Source organism: Arvicanthis niloticus, chromosome 16 (assembly GCF_011762505.2).
Source record: "Arvicanthis niloticus isolate mArvNil1 chromosome 16, mArvNil1.pat.X, whole genome shotgun sequence".
Classification (NCBI taxonomy): Eukaryota; Metazoa; Chordata; class Mammalia; order Rodentia; family Muridae; genus Arvicanthis; species Arvicanthis niloticus.
In genome coordinates this window covers 32,087,058-32,101,417 of record NC_047673.1, presented here as the reverse complement: position 1 = coordinate 32,101,417, position 14,360 = coordinate 32,087,058, and the positions used below count along the sequence as shown (strand labels likewise).

The window sequence follows — 14,360 nt, the reverse complement described above, 5'->3', positions numbered from 1 at the left end:
TTCCACTTTTGATTCTAACAGTAGCCACGTTTCTTTCACAGGCCTTAAAGAGGTTTGGTTGTTTTTTTTTTTTTTAAACAAAACAACAACAACAAAAAAAAAAAAAACAAAGATCACAGAGAAGCTGTATCAGCGGTGCATGGTTTGTAATGGGAGGGAGTTATAACATTGTGGGAAAGATTGAAGGAGGCCAAAGAAATATGCACGTGATTGGATCAAGACTACAGGGAAAGACAGATTAGTATTCCATGTCAAGACCAAAGTCTCTTCAGCACTTGTGGTAGGGACCAGTATTTAGCAACTATATATTATATCATTCCTGAATTGTTTCCTGTGCATTACTCATACACAATACACTAGTAAAACACGTACAACACAATTAACAACTCTGGAGATAAAGTTGTTGATAAATTTGCCCGAGGCCAAAGCTCTGACCCACGCCTCCACAGAACACAAATCTCGGTTACCCTGTGCAGGCCCAGCCTGGCTGGCTGCCGGGAACTTGGTGCAGCATCCGCAGCAAAGAGAGTGGGCAGACAGATCATCTGGCTCATCAACTCCAGGTCTGCTCTTTGCAACCTCAGCAGCAGAAAACTGCTAGATGCCTTCGCGTCCACCAGGGGGCGTCTCTATACGTTTTGCCTGTTGGGGAAGAAAAAAAAGAAAAAGAAAAAAAAACACATCTCGCGAACATCCGGGACTTGGCCCAGGAACGCTGGCGCGGTTGGACCCTCCGCGGCCGCCGTAGCGCCTCGACGATAGTAAACAGGAAATAGGAGCAACCCAATCCAGAGTGGAAGAAGGCGGAGGGTTCCGTAAGGGATTCCCTCTGCTCAAGCCGTTAGAGCCAGTTCCTCCTCCCGGGCCTGCAGGAGCTCTTCCAGCGGCTGCCACTTCAGCCTGCGGAATCATGGCCGAATATTCCTATGTAAAGTCCACCAAACTCGTGCTCAAGGGCACTAAAGCCAAGAGGTGAGGCGGCGCTAGCTCGGGCGGGAGTTGCGGTTCTCGACGCTTCCATCCCCGGGATGCCAGGGCCTTGCTAGCCTCCCGGGGTAGCCACCCCACTCAGGACACCTAGAGGCAGAACTGCGTGGACAGCCTCCCCGATACTTCCTAGCTGACGCTACGTGTCAGGGGAGCCCCCGAAACAGAACCATGAGTCCTACTTTTGGGACCCCAGAGGCCTCACCTGCTTGTTGCACTTACACTTAGTTTTAGAGTACACTGTTGTCTTCAGACACACTAGAAGAGGGCATCTGATCCCATTACAGATGCTGGTGAGCCACCATGTGGTTGCTGGGAATTGAACTCAAGACCTCTGGTAGAGCTGTCAGTGTTCTTAACCACTGAGCCGCCTCCTGCACTTAGTTTTGAGGCGCATTCGTACTGTGGGCTGCGTGTTTGTTCCGTTTTATGGCTGAGTGGTATTATTTATGTTATGTTGATAGTACATTCTATTCTTTCTTCATTTGATGAATGTTTTCCACTAATGTTGCTGTCAATCTTCTGGTTTTTGTGGACATACTTTTTTCAGTTCTCTTGGATATCTCTCTCTCTCTCTCTCTCTCTCTCTCTCTCTCTCTGTGTGTGTGTGTGTGTGTGTAATCACCTAGGTTATTATTTTTGATAACTCAGTGTTTAGCTTTTTGAGAAATGTTTTACAACAAGGCTGTCTTTAGTTAGGGGTTCTATTGTTCTGATAAAACACCTTGACCAAAGACATGGGTTGGGGAGAGGGGTTATTTCAACTTACATTTGTCTTGCAGTCTGTCATCTGGGAAAGAGGACAAAAACTCAAGGCAAGAATCTGGAGGCAGGAACCAATGTAGAGGCCACCAAGAAATGCTGCTTACTGCCTTGATCAGCCTGCCTTCTCACACAATTCTGGACACCTGCCCACTGCCCACTATGAGCTAGGCCCACCTCTGTCAATTGTTAATCAAGAAAATGCCCCCAGAGCTTTGCTCACAGTCTAAATGTGGTAGAGGTATTTGTTCAAGTGAGGTTCCCTCTTCCCAATTGACTCTAGCTTGTGTTAAGCTGACAAAGACAGTAGCCACACAGAGCTCTGTCCCTCAGCAATAGAAGAAGGTACGTAGTCACACACAATTCTTATAATAACCCTAGGAATTGGGCACATTATTACCCTCCTAAGTGGGGACACTGATTGACAGAAGGATGAAAGGTTTTGAGGTATTTGTTTTTCTTTAACTAGCAGACTAACAGGGTCTGGGCTTAAAACCTGGCAGAGGCTGCAGATTGTGCTTTTAATGTAGCATTGTGGACGCTAGGGGCAGATGCAACTTCTCAGTATTTTAAATATAACATCTGTAAGTCGTAAAGGATCATTTATCTACAGGTCACTTCTATAGCTGGAATGACTCCTCTGAGTTCTCATCTTGTAGTTTTTAACGCATATTCCAGTATGTCCAAATTCATGTATGTGTCTTTTCCCCCCTTTAGTAAAAAGAAAAAGAGCAAAGATAAGAAGAGAAAACGAGAAGAAGATGAGGAGACCCAACTTGATATTGTGGGTAAGCCACGTCAGTTCTTTTTATTTTTCCAAACGTTAACCAAGTCTAGACAGCCGTCTTAGCTCCGAGCTGCACCATGGTTTATTGTATGAAAAGTTTGCATCTCTTGGTGTTCCACTTGAAGTATTTTCTTCATCAGAACTGATGGCGACCTGCTTGTCAGGTCACCAGATGTCACCTTTGTTCTTCCTTATCATAGGAACCACACAGTGGACCAGAAATTCCACTGAGTCTGATCCCTAACTTTAAAGACCAGTCAAACAAAAGTGCTGTCTAACCAAGTATGTTCTACGCATTATTTTCTTTGAAAGTACAGAAACCATAGTGAAAAGTCTGCAGTTTCTTCGTTTTCAATGGAAGTATAACCTAGCAAATTAATTATCGTATACCCTGAAATGAATGAAAATTGTAAGCACAACAGAACACCAAGGTGCCGTAGAAATGATTCTAGAAGCAGACACTTGCAAATCTATAGCCAAATAGTTTTAGTTTTCTCGTCCTATGTATACCTATATTTTCAATCAAATTTCTTGTTTATTAAAACTGGGCAAGCTAAATTTTGAAACTTTGGCAAAATAAAACAACAGGTAATGGTGTGCATGGCCAAGCCTGGCAGCCTGATGTGGGTCCATGGATCCCAGGGGGAAGGAAGGAAACAGAGAAGTGACTCTCACAAGTTGTCCTCTGTCTGATTTGTACACGCACAGACACACACACCGACATACACACAGATACGCACACAGACTCAAATAAATGTAATAAGGAACGATTTAGGACACCTCACATCACTTGAAAAAAAACAGTTCTAAAATAATAGAATTCTATAATTAGGGTCGGGATCAGGGGTAGGTATGTGCTGATTTGCTATTTCTTAGCATAGGTGAGTGTTTAATGGTATTAGAATGTGCCAAGTTTTTCTAAATGGTTTTGCTGTTTTAGTGTCCTACCAAGGATAAAAGAAAGTTGTCTGTTGCAGGTCCTGGGTAGTAAGTAGTCCTTTCTCTCATACTGGTGCCTTTTGTTTTCCTTACAGTGCTTGTCTGCTGACTAGTTTTCCTCGGGCTTGTTAATTGTTTTCTCTCACGGTTACTGCCTTTGAAATCTTTACTTAGTTTTTCCCAACATCTTGGGAAAACTTCTACTCTTCCTTTTGGACATATTATAGTTTAGAGTTTTCTTCTTTCCTGATTTTATCGTTCACTTCAGGGTTTTTTATCATTCATTCCCGGGTTATTGTGTAGTGTGAGGTGGGTCTCAGAGGTTGGGTTCTGCTTCTGTTCTTCCTGTTTATAACCAGCCTCAGCCTCCTTTTGAACGGTTACCTTTCGCCACGAAACGGCTACTTAAAAATCAGTTGAGTTTCTATGTTGGTTTCCTTCTTGACTCCTGTTTCATTTTTCCATTTATATGTTTTCTGTTATTATGTTTATCCTTATCACTTCATTACTTTATTCATGTTATAAGGTGTCTAGGTCCAGGAGTTTAGTGCACCTCCTTTGTGTTTCTTTAGTTAAAATGTGCTATTCTGGGTGTTTATGTCCAGTTAAATTTCAGAGTCATGGATGAATAAACAAGTCCATGCAAAGCTGGTGAAATATGGGTAACTCAGGATTGAGCGCTAAGTGCCGAGTGCTGAGGACTGACTGTACAGGACATATGCAAGGTTAGGATGAAGTCAGTACAGGATAAACCAGATTTCTCTGCATTCATTATTGTGATGAGAGGCCTTTAAAAACTAAGTTTTTTAAAAAAAAAACAACAGAGCTTTTGAGTAACCCTAAGATAAAAAGGATAAATTTTGATTTTTATTTTGTAGGAATCTGGTGGACTGTATCCAACTTTGGGGAGATTTCAGGAACTATTGCCATTGAAATGGATAAGGGAGCCTATATCCATGCGCTGGACAATGGACTGTTTACATTAGGAGCTCCACACAGAGAAGGTTTGTGTGGGGAACAGTGACGGAGACCCTGTCAAGTAAAGCATTACAAAGTTTATGCATGAGTCTGAAGCAAGGCCACCATCACACTGAGCTCCTGGACATCTCTCTGTCCTCCTTGTTCTTTATCAGCTGTTGAGAAGTGTCTTTTTCTAGAATAATCATCTGAAAATATTGTGACTAGTGACAGAGGAAACTCTATAGGAATAGAAAATAGCCTTAAAATCGCATGAAAAATTGTCATTGCAGCCAGGTGGTGGCAGCACATGCCTTAGTCCCAGCACTCTGGAGGCAGAGGCAGGCAGATCTCTGAGGATAGCCAGGGCAGCACAGGGAACCCCTGTCTCAAAAAACCTTGATGATGATGATGATGATGATGATGATGATGATGATGATGATGATAATAATAATAATAATAATAATAGAGTAAAAACAGGATTATAGGTGGGAAGAAAATCTGATTGAATCCAAAGTGCTTTGTTGTTTGTTTTTCCTTTAGAACTGGGTGTAGTTAACAGTTAGACATGTAGACATTTTTTTTCTTATCCTTAGCCCACACAGAAACACCACAAGAAATGAAGTAACTGTGAAGTAAACCAGAGTGGACATTTCTGGAATAAATAAAAGCATTTAGTATTTTACATGCTGGTATTTATGTATTGTGTTTTAAAATATGAGATTATATTGGAAGTGGCTAAGTAAGTGTCATGCCAAACTGTCCTACAAAATACATAAATTCATTGTATAAATTCAATAATGATATTTTGATAGTATAGTTAGTATATTATTATAGTGTGTCCAAATATCTTAATATCCTTATATGTAATTTTAGGGGGAAAACTAGTTTTTAAGGCACAAAATACCTTTATGTATATATATATATCTCTAACACATGTTGTATATTTTCCATTTTTGTTTTTTGTAGTTGATGAAGGCCCCAGTCCTCCAGAGCAGTTTACTGCTGTCAAATTGTCTGATTCCAGGTAAACTTTAGTTGAACTATATTAAAAGCTTTAAAATTTAATTTCACTTATCCATGCATGGTGATGTATGCCTTTCACACCAGACAAAGAAGAGTCAGAAGGATCTGAAGTTCAAGGCCATCTTGGCTATGTAATGAGTTTGGGGACAGCCTGGGTTACACGGAACCCTGTCTCAAAAGTAGTGATAATTTCACTTATGTAAAAAGAATTGCACTATTAGTAAACATAAGGTCACAGAATTATTTTAATTGAAAGACTATTTTTAAAAGGAGATATGGTGTTCAGAAAACATTTATAATCAGAACTTTTTCGGGTTTTCAGTTTTGGGAATTTGGGGAATATCTACTTGTGCATTAGTGAAGGCGCACATATGTTTTATTTACATCACACATACGTTGTCTGAAGATACTTTTATACAGTGTGTCACTGTTCCTGAAGTTGGCTGTGAATAATCGTAGGAAGCCAGCTATGGCATTATCCATATATGGCCTCATGTTTGGCTCTGAATTTTTTGATTTCGAAAGTTTGGAGATTAGGGATACTTAACCTGTACTACATATGTGGATTTTCCTAGTATATACTCCTTGTCTAGAAAACTTAGAGCCAAGAAATGAAAAATGTCAAGAGACCAAATTAAATAGATCAGAAAGAGCATGAACAGAAAATAAACAAAACAAGATCTGCCAGTGATACTCTAACGTATAGGTGTTGCAGTCAGAAGAGACATAACAAACTTAGTGGCAGACATCGGGAGTGGTCACAGAGCTCGTGGAGCCAGGAGAGTGTGTGTGCCTGGAATTCATATTTCCAGGCATCAGCAAGTGAGAGGGGAAAGCTGGCCCTCAGCTGGCTTCCTTTCCCCCCTTTTTTATATTCTGGAACCCCAGCTCATAAGATGGTACCACTCACATTTAGGGTGTGTCACCTCCTCACTTAAACCTCTCTGAAACCACCCTCAAAGACACAGAGGTAAATCTTCTGGATGATTCCAAACCAAATCAACTTAACAATGAAAATATACTTCAGTTTTCTTTCCCTTCCTCCCTCTCTTTCCTTCTTTCTTTGTTTCCTCCTTTCCTTTAAATACAGGGTTTCACTATGTACCCCTGGCTGGCCTTGAACTTATTACATAGGCCAAGATGGCCCCTAACTCATGGAGATCAACTGCCCTTGTCTCCTGAGTACTAAGAGTAAAGGCACATGTACTCATTTTCAGAAGTGCATGATTAAACAGTGTTTAGCCAGCTTCATAGCTTAGAGCATTAGCCTAGGTGGTGTTTTCAGTTCCCAGCACCTCTCTTGTGAGAGGAAAGGTTTTATAGGTTTTTCTTGAAAGCAAGTTGAAAAACTGTAAAGTTTTAACATCTGTACACTTCATAGTCTGGCCTGGTGGGAACTTGCTGAGCTACTAAGAAAAGACTTTGTTTACAATTATACTTTGATAACCTTTGATCCAGTGGCTTCCTTTTTTAGGAATCTCTTTTAAAGATAAATCAACAGTTGTTTATATAACAGAGAAATCAGTAAGACTTTGTATAACAGCATAAAAGGTAACTTTTATACATCTACAATAAGACAGTAATCTCTCTGGAAAATGGTTGCTGCACAATGACTATATAATGATTATATTAGCAAAATGTAAGCTTACATATAGAGAATATAGTGTTCACTGTAAACATGTCTGGTCTGGATTTATTATGTATGTATATACAAATTTCTGTATATATGCACACAGAGATACATAAGTATACTCAATATACTCTTTATTCTAAGTTAAATTCTTACTCTCAGTTTTTAGCATTTATCTTTTTTTATTAAACTAAAGAATTGCCCTGAAGTCTGGCTATGGAAAGTATCTTGGTATAAATTCAGATGGTCTCGTTGTTGGACGTTCGGATGCAATTGGGCCCAGAGAACAATGGGAGCCAGTGTTTCAAGATGTAAGTATTGTTATTTACAAAAGCCAGCTTAAGAAAAAGTCATTTCTGTAAAAGTATAGTCTCTAAAGTTAGTAATAAAACAATACAGGTAGATTGTAACAGTGTTATACATTAAATAACTATAAAGACACACACAGACCAAACATAATGATACAACATCAACAACACTGCAATGGCTTGGTGCATTCCAAAGTGATAAATTACATTGCTGTCAAAACAGTGCAAAGGAGGACATTTCCATTCTGATTTCCATCTGCCATTGAGGCTTGTTGTCATATTTTTCATGAAAATATAAAGAAGCAAATCCCATGGTATTTCAGGAGCATGTTTTTCACATAAATTGGTTCAGAACCATTAGAGACTGATAAGAGGGCAATAGAGGAGACTAATGCTGAGAGAAACAGTTTGACATCTCATGAGCAAGAGTTGTACTTAACAGTAATGATTTGCTTATGGTTTTGTTTTTGTCTTTCATTCAAAGTAGATTTTTATTCCATACAATATATTCTGATTATGGTTTCCCCTCATGATTCTCCTCCCCCAGTTCCTCTCTTACCTCCTGTCTCATCAGGATCTACACCCCTTTCTGTCTCCTTAGAAAACAAACAAGCATCTAGGGAACAATAATAAAATATAATACAATAAAACAGAAACAAACATCACATTGAACAAAACAAACAAAAAACAGTCAAAAGGAAAAAAGCACAGGAAACAGATAACAGAGACACATATATTCACACACTCGGGAATCTCATGAAAACACAAAACCCGAAGCCATCATGTGTATGCATAGGACCTATGAGGTTAAAAAAAAGTTTTGACTCTGTGTTATGAAACAACCTCCAAAGATGCCATCTAGTTCATGTCGTCTGCTGCTGGGTGTGGGCCCTACCCGGAAGAGTGGTTCCTTTCCCCTGTGAGGCTACGTTTTGGAGAAAACTTGTTTCTCCTTTGTAAGTGTTAATCGGGTAGAGGTAGCTTTTGGGGTTAGGGATGGGAGCCTGTGCACACCACCTCTGGGCTTCAGGAACCTCTGTTGCAGACCTGGGCAGGCCTGGGCATGCTTTCCACCTCCTTCTCACAGGGCTCACTGAGCCCTGAGGGAAACGGTTTCATGGAGACGCCTCATTTAACACTGGGTGTTAACGGAGTGTCTCACTGCATGTTGTCTGGCTGTGAGTCTCTGAACTTTTCCCCATATACTTCAAGAGGAAGCTTCTCTGATAATGGCTGAACAAGGTATTGATCTTGATATCAGTCATTGGGTGTCATTGGTGTTCTGTTGCTGAAGCTTGCCTCTGAGTTTCCTGCTGGAGTTTCAGTTATCCCTCAGCTTGGGTTTTCTATATTTCTATATTCTTTATTTCTCCATCTGTTATGATTAAAAAATCTTATTTTCAACTTTCATGTCTTGAAAAGTTTTTATTTATTTATTTATTTATTCTATGTATGTAAGTACATTGTAGTTCTCTTCAGACACACCAGAAGAGGGCACCAGATCTCACCACAGATGGTTGTGAGCCACCATGTGGTTGCTGGGAATTGAACTCAGGACCTCTGGAAGAGCAGTCAGTGCTCTTACCCACTGAGCCATCTCTCCAGCCCCCGGAAAAGTTTTTTTTTTTTTTTCATTTTATTCCACTGTTTGTGTTTCATTTATTTGTTAATGGGTTTATTCATTTCCTTTTAAAGGACCTCTAACATATACAGACTATTTCAAAGTCTTTGTCTTGTGTGTCAGCTATATTGTATTTCTCAGGACCATCTATGATAGGGTTGCTGGGCTGTAGAGGAGATAGACAGTCCTGGCTGTTACTGTTTCTACACTGGTGTCCAGGCATTTGGGTTTGGGATAGTTGTACTTCTAGATGCTGATATCTGATCTTGTCTTTGTTGGGTTGGTGCTCAGTTCCTTGGTTTCTGTGGCCACTGGGGGTTTGAGGTAGAAACTGTTTCTCAGTATTGGGAGCTGACACTTAGAATGAGGAGCTGAGGGTGTCCACAGAAGGGAGGAAAGCAGAGTGTGCCCTGGATCTACTTAGTCCCCTGGGAATGGGGCTGAGAGAAAGGAAAGGCCACCACAGTTCATCTGCTCCAGAGCTGGAGATGAGACTCGGGGCTTGGATTGGAGGTGAGGAGAGAGGCTGAAGGCTGAAGGTTGCCGACTTGCGACCGTGGTGGGCTCAGGGCTCCCAGGGAGTGGCCCTGGGAGTCGGGTCTGAGAAGAAGAGCAGCAGTAATTATTTAGCACTGCGGCATTTTCTGTGCTCTTCCGCCTCACTTTAGTTTGGAAGGTCTTGTTTTGTTTTTTTCCAGGACTGGTTTAAATTGCAGAAGCAGAGTGATCTACAGGTCGATTCTGGGGCATGTAGCTACATACAGTGGAGTCCCTGCCACCTTGAGTAATACATTAAACAAAATCCATGTGACTCATACTATTTTAATTGGATATTTCAAGATTATTCTGTAATTATTGTATTTGTGAATTTTTTTCTGATATTCAAAGTTTTCCAGAAGAATTATCCAAATAAAAATTTTAATTAACCCATACAGTCATTAGGAAAGCTTAACTATAATTCACATTCAAAGCCACAAGAAATTTAATTTGGGGGGATTTATTTAATAGAAATCAGTATAATCATAAACATTAGACCCCTAAAAGAATACAACGTCATTCTATACAAAATCCCCTCTAGGCCAAAGGCTAGCGTTTTAATGCTTTTAATTACGGAGAAAAGTAAATTGCACTCAAAATATTAGTGTTTTCATAAATTATTGTGTATTATTAATACATTTTATTTTCTTTGAAGACACTCTTTAGCTTACCTAATGAGTTGTATCTTTAGAGACAGGAATTAAAGGAATTAATTTTGTATAGTTAGAATGCTGTCCTGCTAGAGGACAGAAAATGATAGTGTAGCTCTCTACCACTGAGATATAGCCTCCAAACCCAGAGAAAAATGCACTCAAGTGTTTATTTTGATAATGTCTGAAAATTAAGATTTATTTGGGGTGATTTTGGTTTTCCGTTTCTCTATGTTCTTGTGTTTTCCAGGCTTTGTCAAAAAATTTTTTTTAATTTTAGAATTGGAAAGAAAATTAGTATAATGACTTAAGATTTCTGCAAGTATTTGTAGCTTAATTTTTTTCTTTGTTTTATTTAGGGGAAGATGGCTTTACTGGCCTCAAATAGCTGCTTTATTAGATGTAATGAAGCAGGCGATATAGAAGCAAAGAATAAAACAGCAGGGGAAGAAGAAATGATAAAGGTAAACACCTCTACAGACAGCAGGTGATGTCTGTGTAGCCTGGGATAGCCACGGACTGCCACTCTCCAGATCCGATCCGGGCGTGCTTTCATTTTCATCATAAATCCAGTGTATCTTAGAAATCAAAGTGTAAATTGTTTCCTGGCTTTTATCCTTAGAGGCAGTGCTGCATCACATGACTGAATTTGCAAAAGCAAAATTTTATTAACTACTTTAACACCCATGACAGTAGTCACTAATAAGCATAAGTCTTAGTAGACCTATTAGGTCTTTGGTTCTCAGAGTTTGCCCTCTTTATGAATGCATGTCCTCTGTCCATGAGAAGAAGCAAGAAACACATAAAGCAGTTGTTTGTTCTCCTTTGCTGTAAGTCACTAACTGGAAGGGAAAGCCCTTCTTTGAGGCAGAGTTCCTTAATGCAGCTCGTTATTTTACTTAATTATAAAAGTTATACAGATACATTTATATCACGGTAAAGTTCTCAATAAACTCACAAGACTGTCAGGTAGCTAACTGCAATCTGATGGAGCCTTGTTTCAGCTGACATACAGTTCCAGCACTTTCTATAAATGATACGTGTATGAAATAAAAATCACACACCACTTTTCTGAGCTTGTCTTTTCCTAAATCTAATTGGTGAGTTAATTGTTTTCTTGGTTTGCATGAGAAAGCACTTAGAGTGCTCTTGCTTAGCAAGTGGGGAGAGGATGATGAATGTGTGACCTGTTGGGTTCCCTCACTATCCAGATCAGATCCTGTGCAGAAAGAGAAACCAAGAAAAAGGATGACATCCCAGAAGAAGACAAGGGAAGTGTGAAGCAGTGTGAGATCAACTATGTGTATGTACTCTATTCTAGCCTCACTCTGACACTCTGGGCTGCTCAGGACAGGAAAGAACCTGAAGGACCACAACAACCGATAATGAAAACTCAGGAAACAGAGCATTGAGCTCAGTGCTTTTCTTAGGGCCTCAGTTTTCCCAGTTATTTTTCCAGTGCTTAAAGCTAAAGGCACTTGGGTTAGTCAGCTCTCCCTTTAATAGAGTTGCTGTCACACTACCCAGGGGCTGTTTATGTTCCAGACATGAGGGCTTCAACTCACCAACATTCCTAGGAGAAGGAGGCTTTGCAATGCTACCTAAATGGCAGCCCTCTTGATGAATCATAAAAAAAATCACCTTTGTTGCAGAAAAACTATCAATTTTTTTAAAGAAATACAATTAGGTTTATTAAACAAGTATGTTGGAAAAACTTTTAATAGTATTTGGAATTTGATAAGGAAACACAGTAAAAGTTTGAGATTTTTTTTTCAATGAGAGATCTTTCTTTACAGAAAGAAATTTCAGAGCTTCCAAGACCACAAACTCAAAATAAGCAAAGAAGATAGTAAAATTCTTAAAAAGGCTCGGAAAGATGGATTTTTACATGAGACGCTTCTGGACAGGTAATTGTATATTTACATAATTACAGCAGTTTTCAAAAGCAGTGTGTTCTTATATCGAGTCTGGGGAAAGCATGCTGAAAACAAATTTCTAAGTTACAACTAGAGTGTAAATACATGCATTCTTTTAGCTTTTCAGGTTTCATTGAAACTTTCATAAATGTACTGAGCCACCACCAGGACATTTCTATGGTTAACAGTTACCAATGTTTGCCTCACATAAATTCGCTTCCCTTAAGAATTAGGAACAGGGCTAGAAAGTTGTTTGAGTAATATTAAGATTCTGTGTATTCCATTAGAGTAGTAGAGGCTACTAAAACGGGGGGGGGGGGGGGGGGGGGGATGTTTCATGGATTTGTATCCAGACCAAAAGTTTAGTAAGGGAAATCAAACCTGTTTTAGTAAGCTTAGACTCAGCAGTGTACAAGATACTTATCATATAGCACATTATTGATATTTGTTCCAATTTATTTCTATTTCAATAAATAACAGGCTACAGCTACCACATGAAAAAGCAGGCAAGGAAGTTAGCTGCTGCTTAATGCAGTCAGTCAGAAGATGCAAATTACTCCTAATCCTTTCCATTATCTGATAAAATATACGTAATTATATACTTTCTGTTAACTGGTTTATAGAGTTAGTAAAGTGAAATCCACTAATGGGAGAATATTTTTCAACCTGAAAAATTAATATATTTAATTATGTGGTTCTAAAAAGTCAGAAAAGGACATAAAATATAGGTAGACTGTGAACTCTAAAATAGAGTAATCTGTGAATGTAGCAACTTTAAAACAGGTTTTTAAAAAACACACCATTGCTGCCCAGTAGAAACTTAGACTTAAACTTACTTAACTCATAAATAACTATCATATCTCTTATGAACTGAAAAAGCCCTTAAGCCACCTTTGTGAAATACTACAAAATATGTTTCATAAGACTAGAATCAGTTTTATATAAAAAAGAAAACTGAAGGGTAAAATTTTAATAAAATCTTTACTATGAATGCTTAATAGTTATGAAAATAGAACAATTTTCAAGAATGAATTTTCTTTGTTTTAGCAATTGACTCTGTATGGTATTTTACATCTATGGTTCTTTGTCTTAAACAGGAGAGCCAAATTGAAAGCTGACCGATACTGCAAGTGACATGAACATTATGTTTTGCTTTTGGGTTTTTCATTTTTTTCTTTTTCTTTTTTTTTTTTTTTTTTTTTTTTTCTGAATAAATATATTCTGAATAAGTGCTTTTACAAAGAGTTCTCGAGTCCTCTTGAAATTATTGCTAAATTTAGTAACTGGTTTGACCTGACTGGTCAAGGTTAGCCCTGGTACTTCAAGGGATTTACTTTTCAGGTAAGCGTCTCCTCTTAAAGGACTACAGGACTCTTCATTCTCCAAATTCCCTGTCATGTTACTCCTGGACACATGTTCCCGATGCTGAGGACTGACTGTTGCTGTGTGCCTCTTTTCTCAGTCCATGCTTGATCTGTACAAAGTTAGAAACCTAAAGTGAGTAAAGCTTTGACACTCTTCCCTTTTTCTTTTTCTTTTTCTTTTTCTTTTTCTTTTTCTTTTTCTTTTTCTCTTTCTCTTTCTCTTTTTCTTTTATTTTCCTTGTATTTTTGCTTGCTTGTTTGTTTTGTGGTCTGGTATCATAACAAGTATTGTCCTGTTGTGTAGAAGGACATTTCAAGGCCAGTCTGGGGTGCATAAGACCCTGTTAACACCCCCCCCCCCCCAAAAAAAAAGTGTTTTAGGCAGAGTCTCTTGAGGAAGAACACCAAGGAGAGAGAGGGAGGGGGTATGGGGAAGAAGAAGAAAGGGAGAGAAAATCACTGTATTAAATGAACTTCATCATGATGATGGCCATATCACTCCTGACTGGGTGCCTCAATTGGAGTAAGTGCCAAAATAGCCATGTCTCTCTGAGGTGATGACTCACAGTAACTCATTTCACAAGTTGAGTTGCCACAGGAGTTCCAGTCTGTCACCGGAAGCCCAGGGAATTCTCATAGAGCCTGTGTTCATTCCCTGTTCAGCGATGGAGGCTTGGTGAGGCTGCTGATGGTGAAGGAACCAGTAGTGTGAATCAACGCAGTTCAAGAGGGAGAGCCAAGTGACAAGAGAGTAACCCTCCCCCTGAACTAGACTTTTAACTGGGCTGCTACCTAGAGGTGCTGCCCACAGTCAGGGTGGGCCTTCCCACATCAGTCAGGGAAATCAGGACAGTTCTCCAGGTAAGGCTCTATTCA

At 39.3% G+C, this 14,360-nt stretch overlaps 1 protein-coding gene across 1 annotated transcript; it reads left to right on the top strand.

Annotated features, from left to right (window-relative positions):
• Window positions 1-762: 762 nt before the first annotated feature.
• Frg1 (FSHD region gene 1) lies at window positions 763-13,843 on the top strand. The gene is made up of 9 exons (XM_034520512.3): window positions 763-972; window positions 2,467-2,537; window positions 4,354-4,479; window positions 5,402-5,459; window positions 7,285-7,399; window positions 10,564-10,668; window positions 11,416-11,507; window positions 12,001-12,111; window positions 13,218-13,843. Exons 1-9 carry the CDS (start codon window positions 911-913, stop codon window positions 13,252-13,254), a joined length of 777 nt encoding a protein of 258 aa, XP_034376403.1. The 5' UTR covers window positions 763-910; the 3' UTR covers window positions 13,255-13,843.
• The last annotated feature ends 517 nt before the right edge of the window (window positions 13,844-14,360 follow it).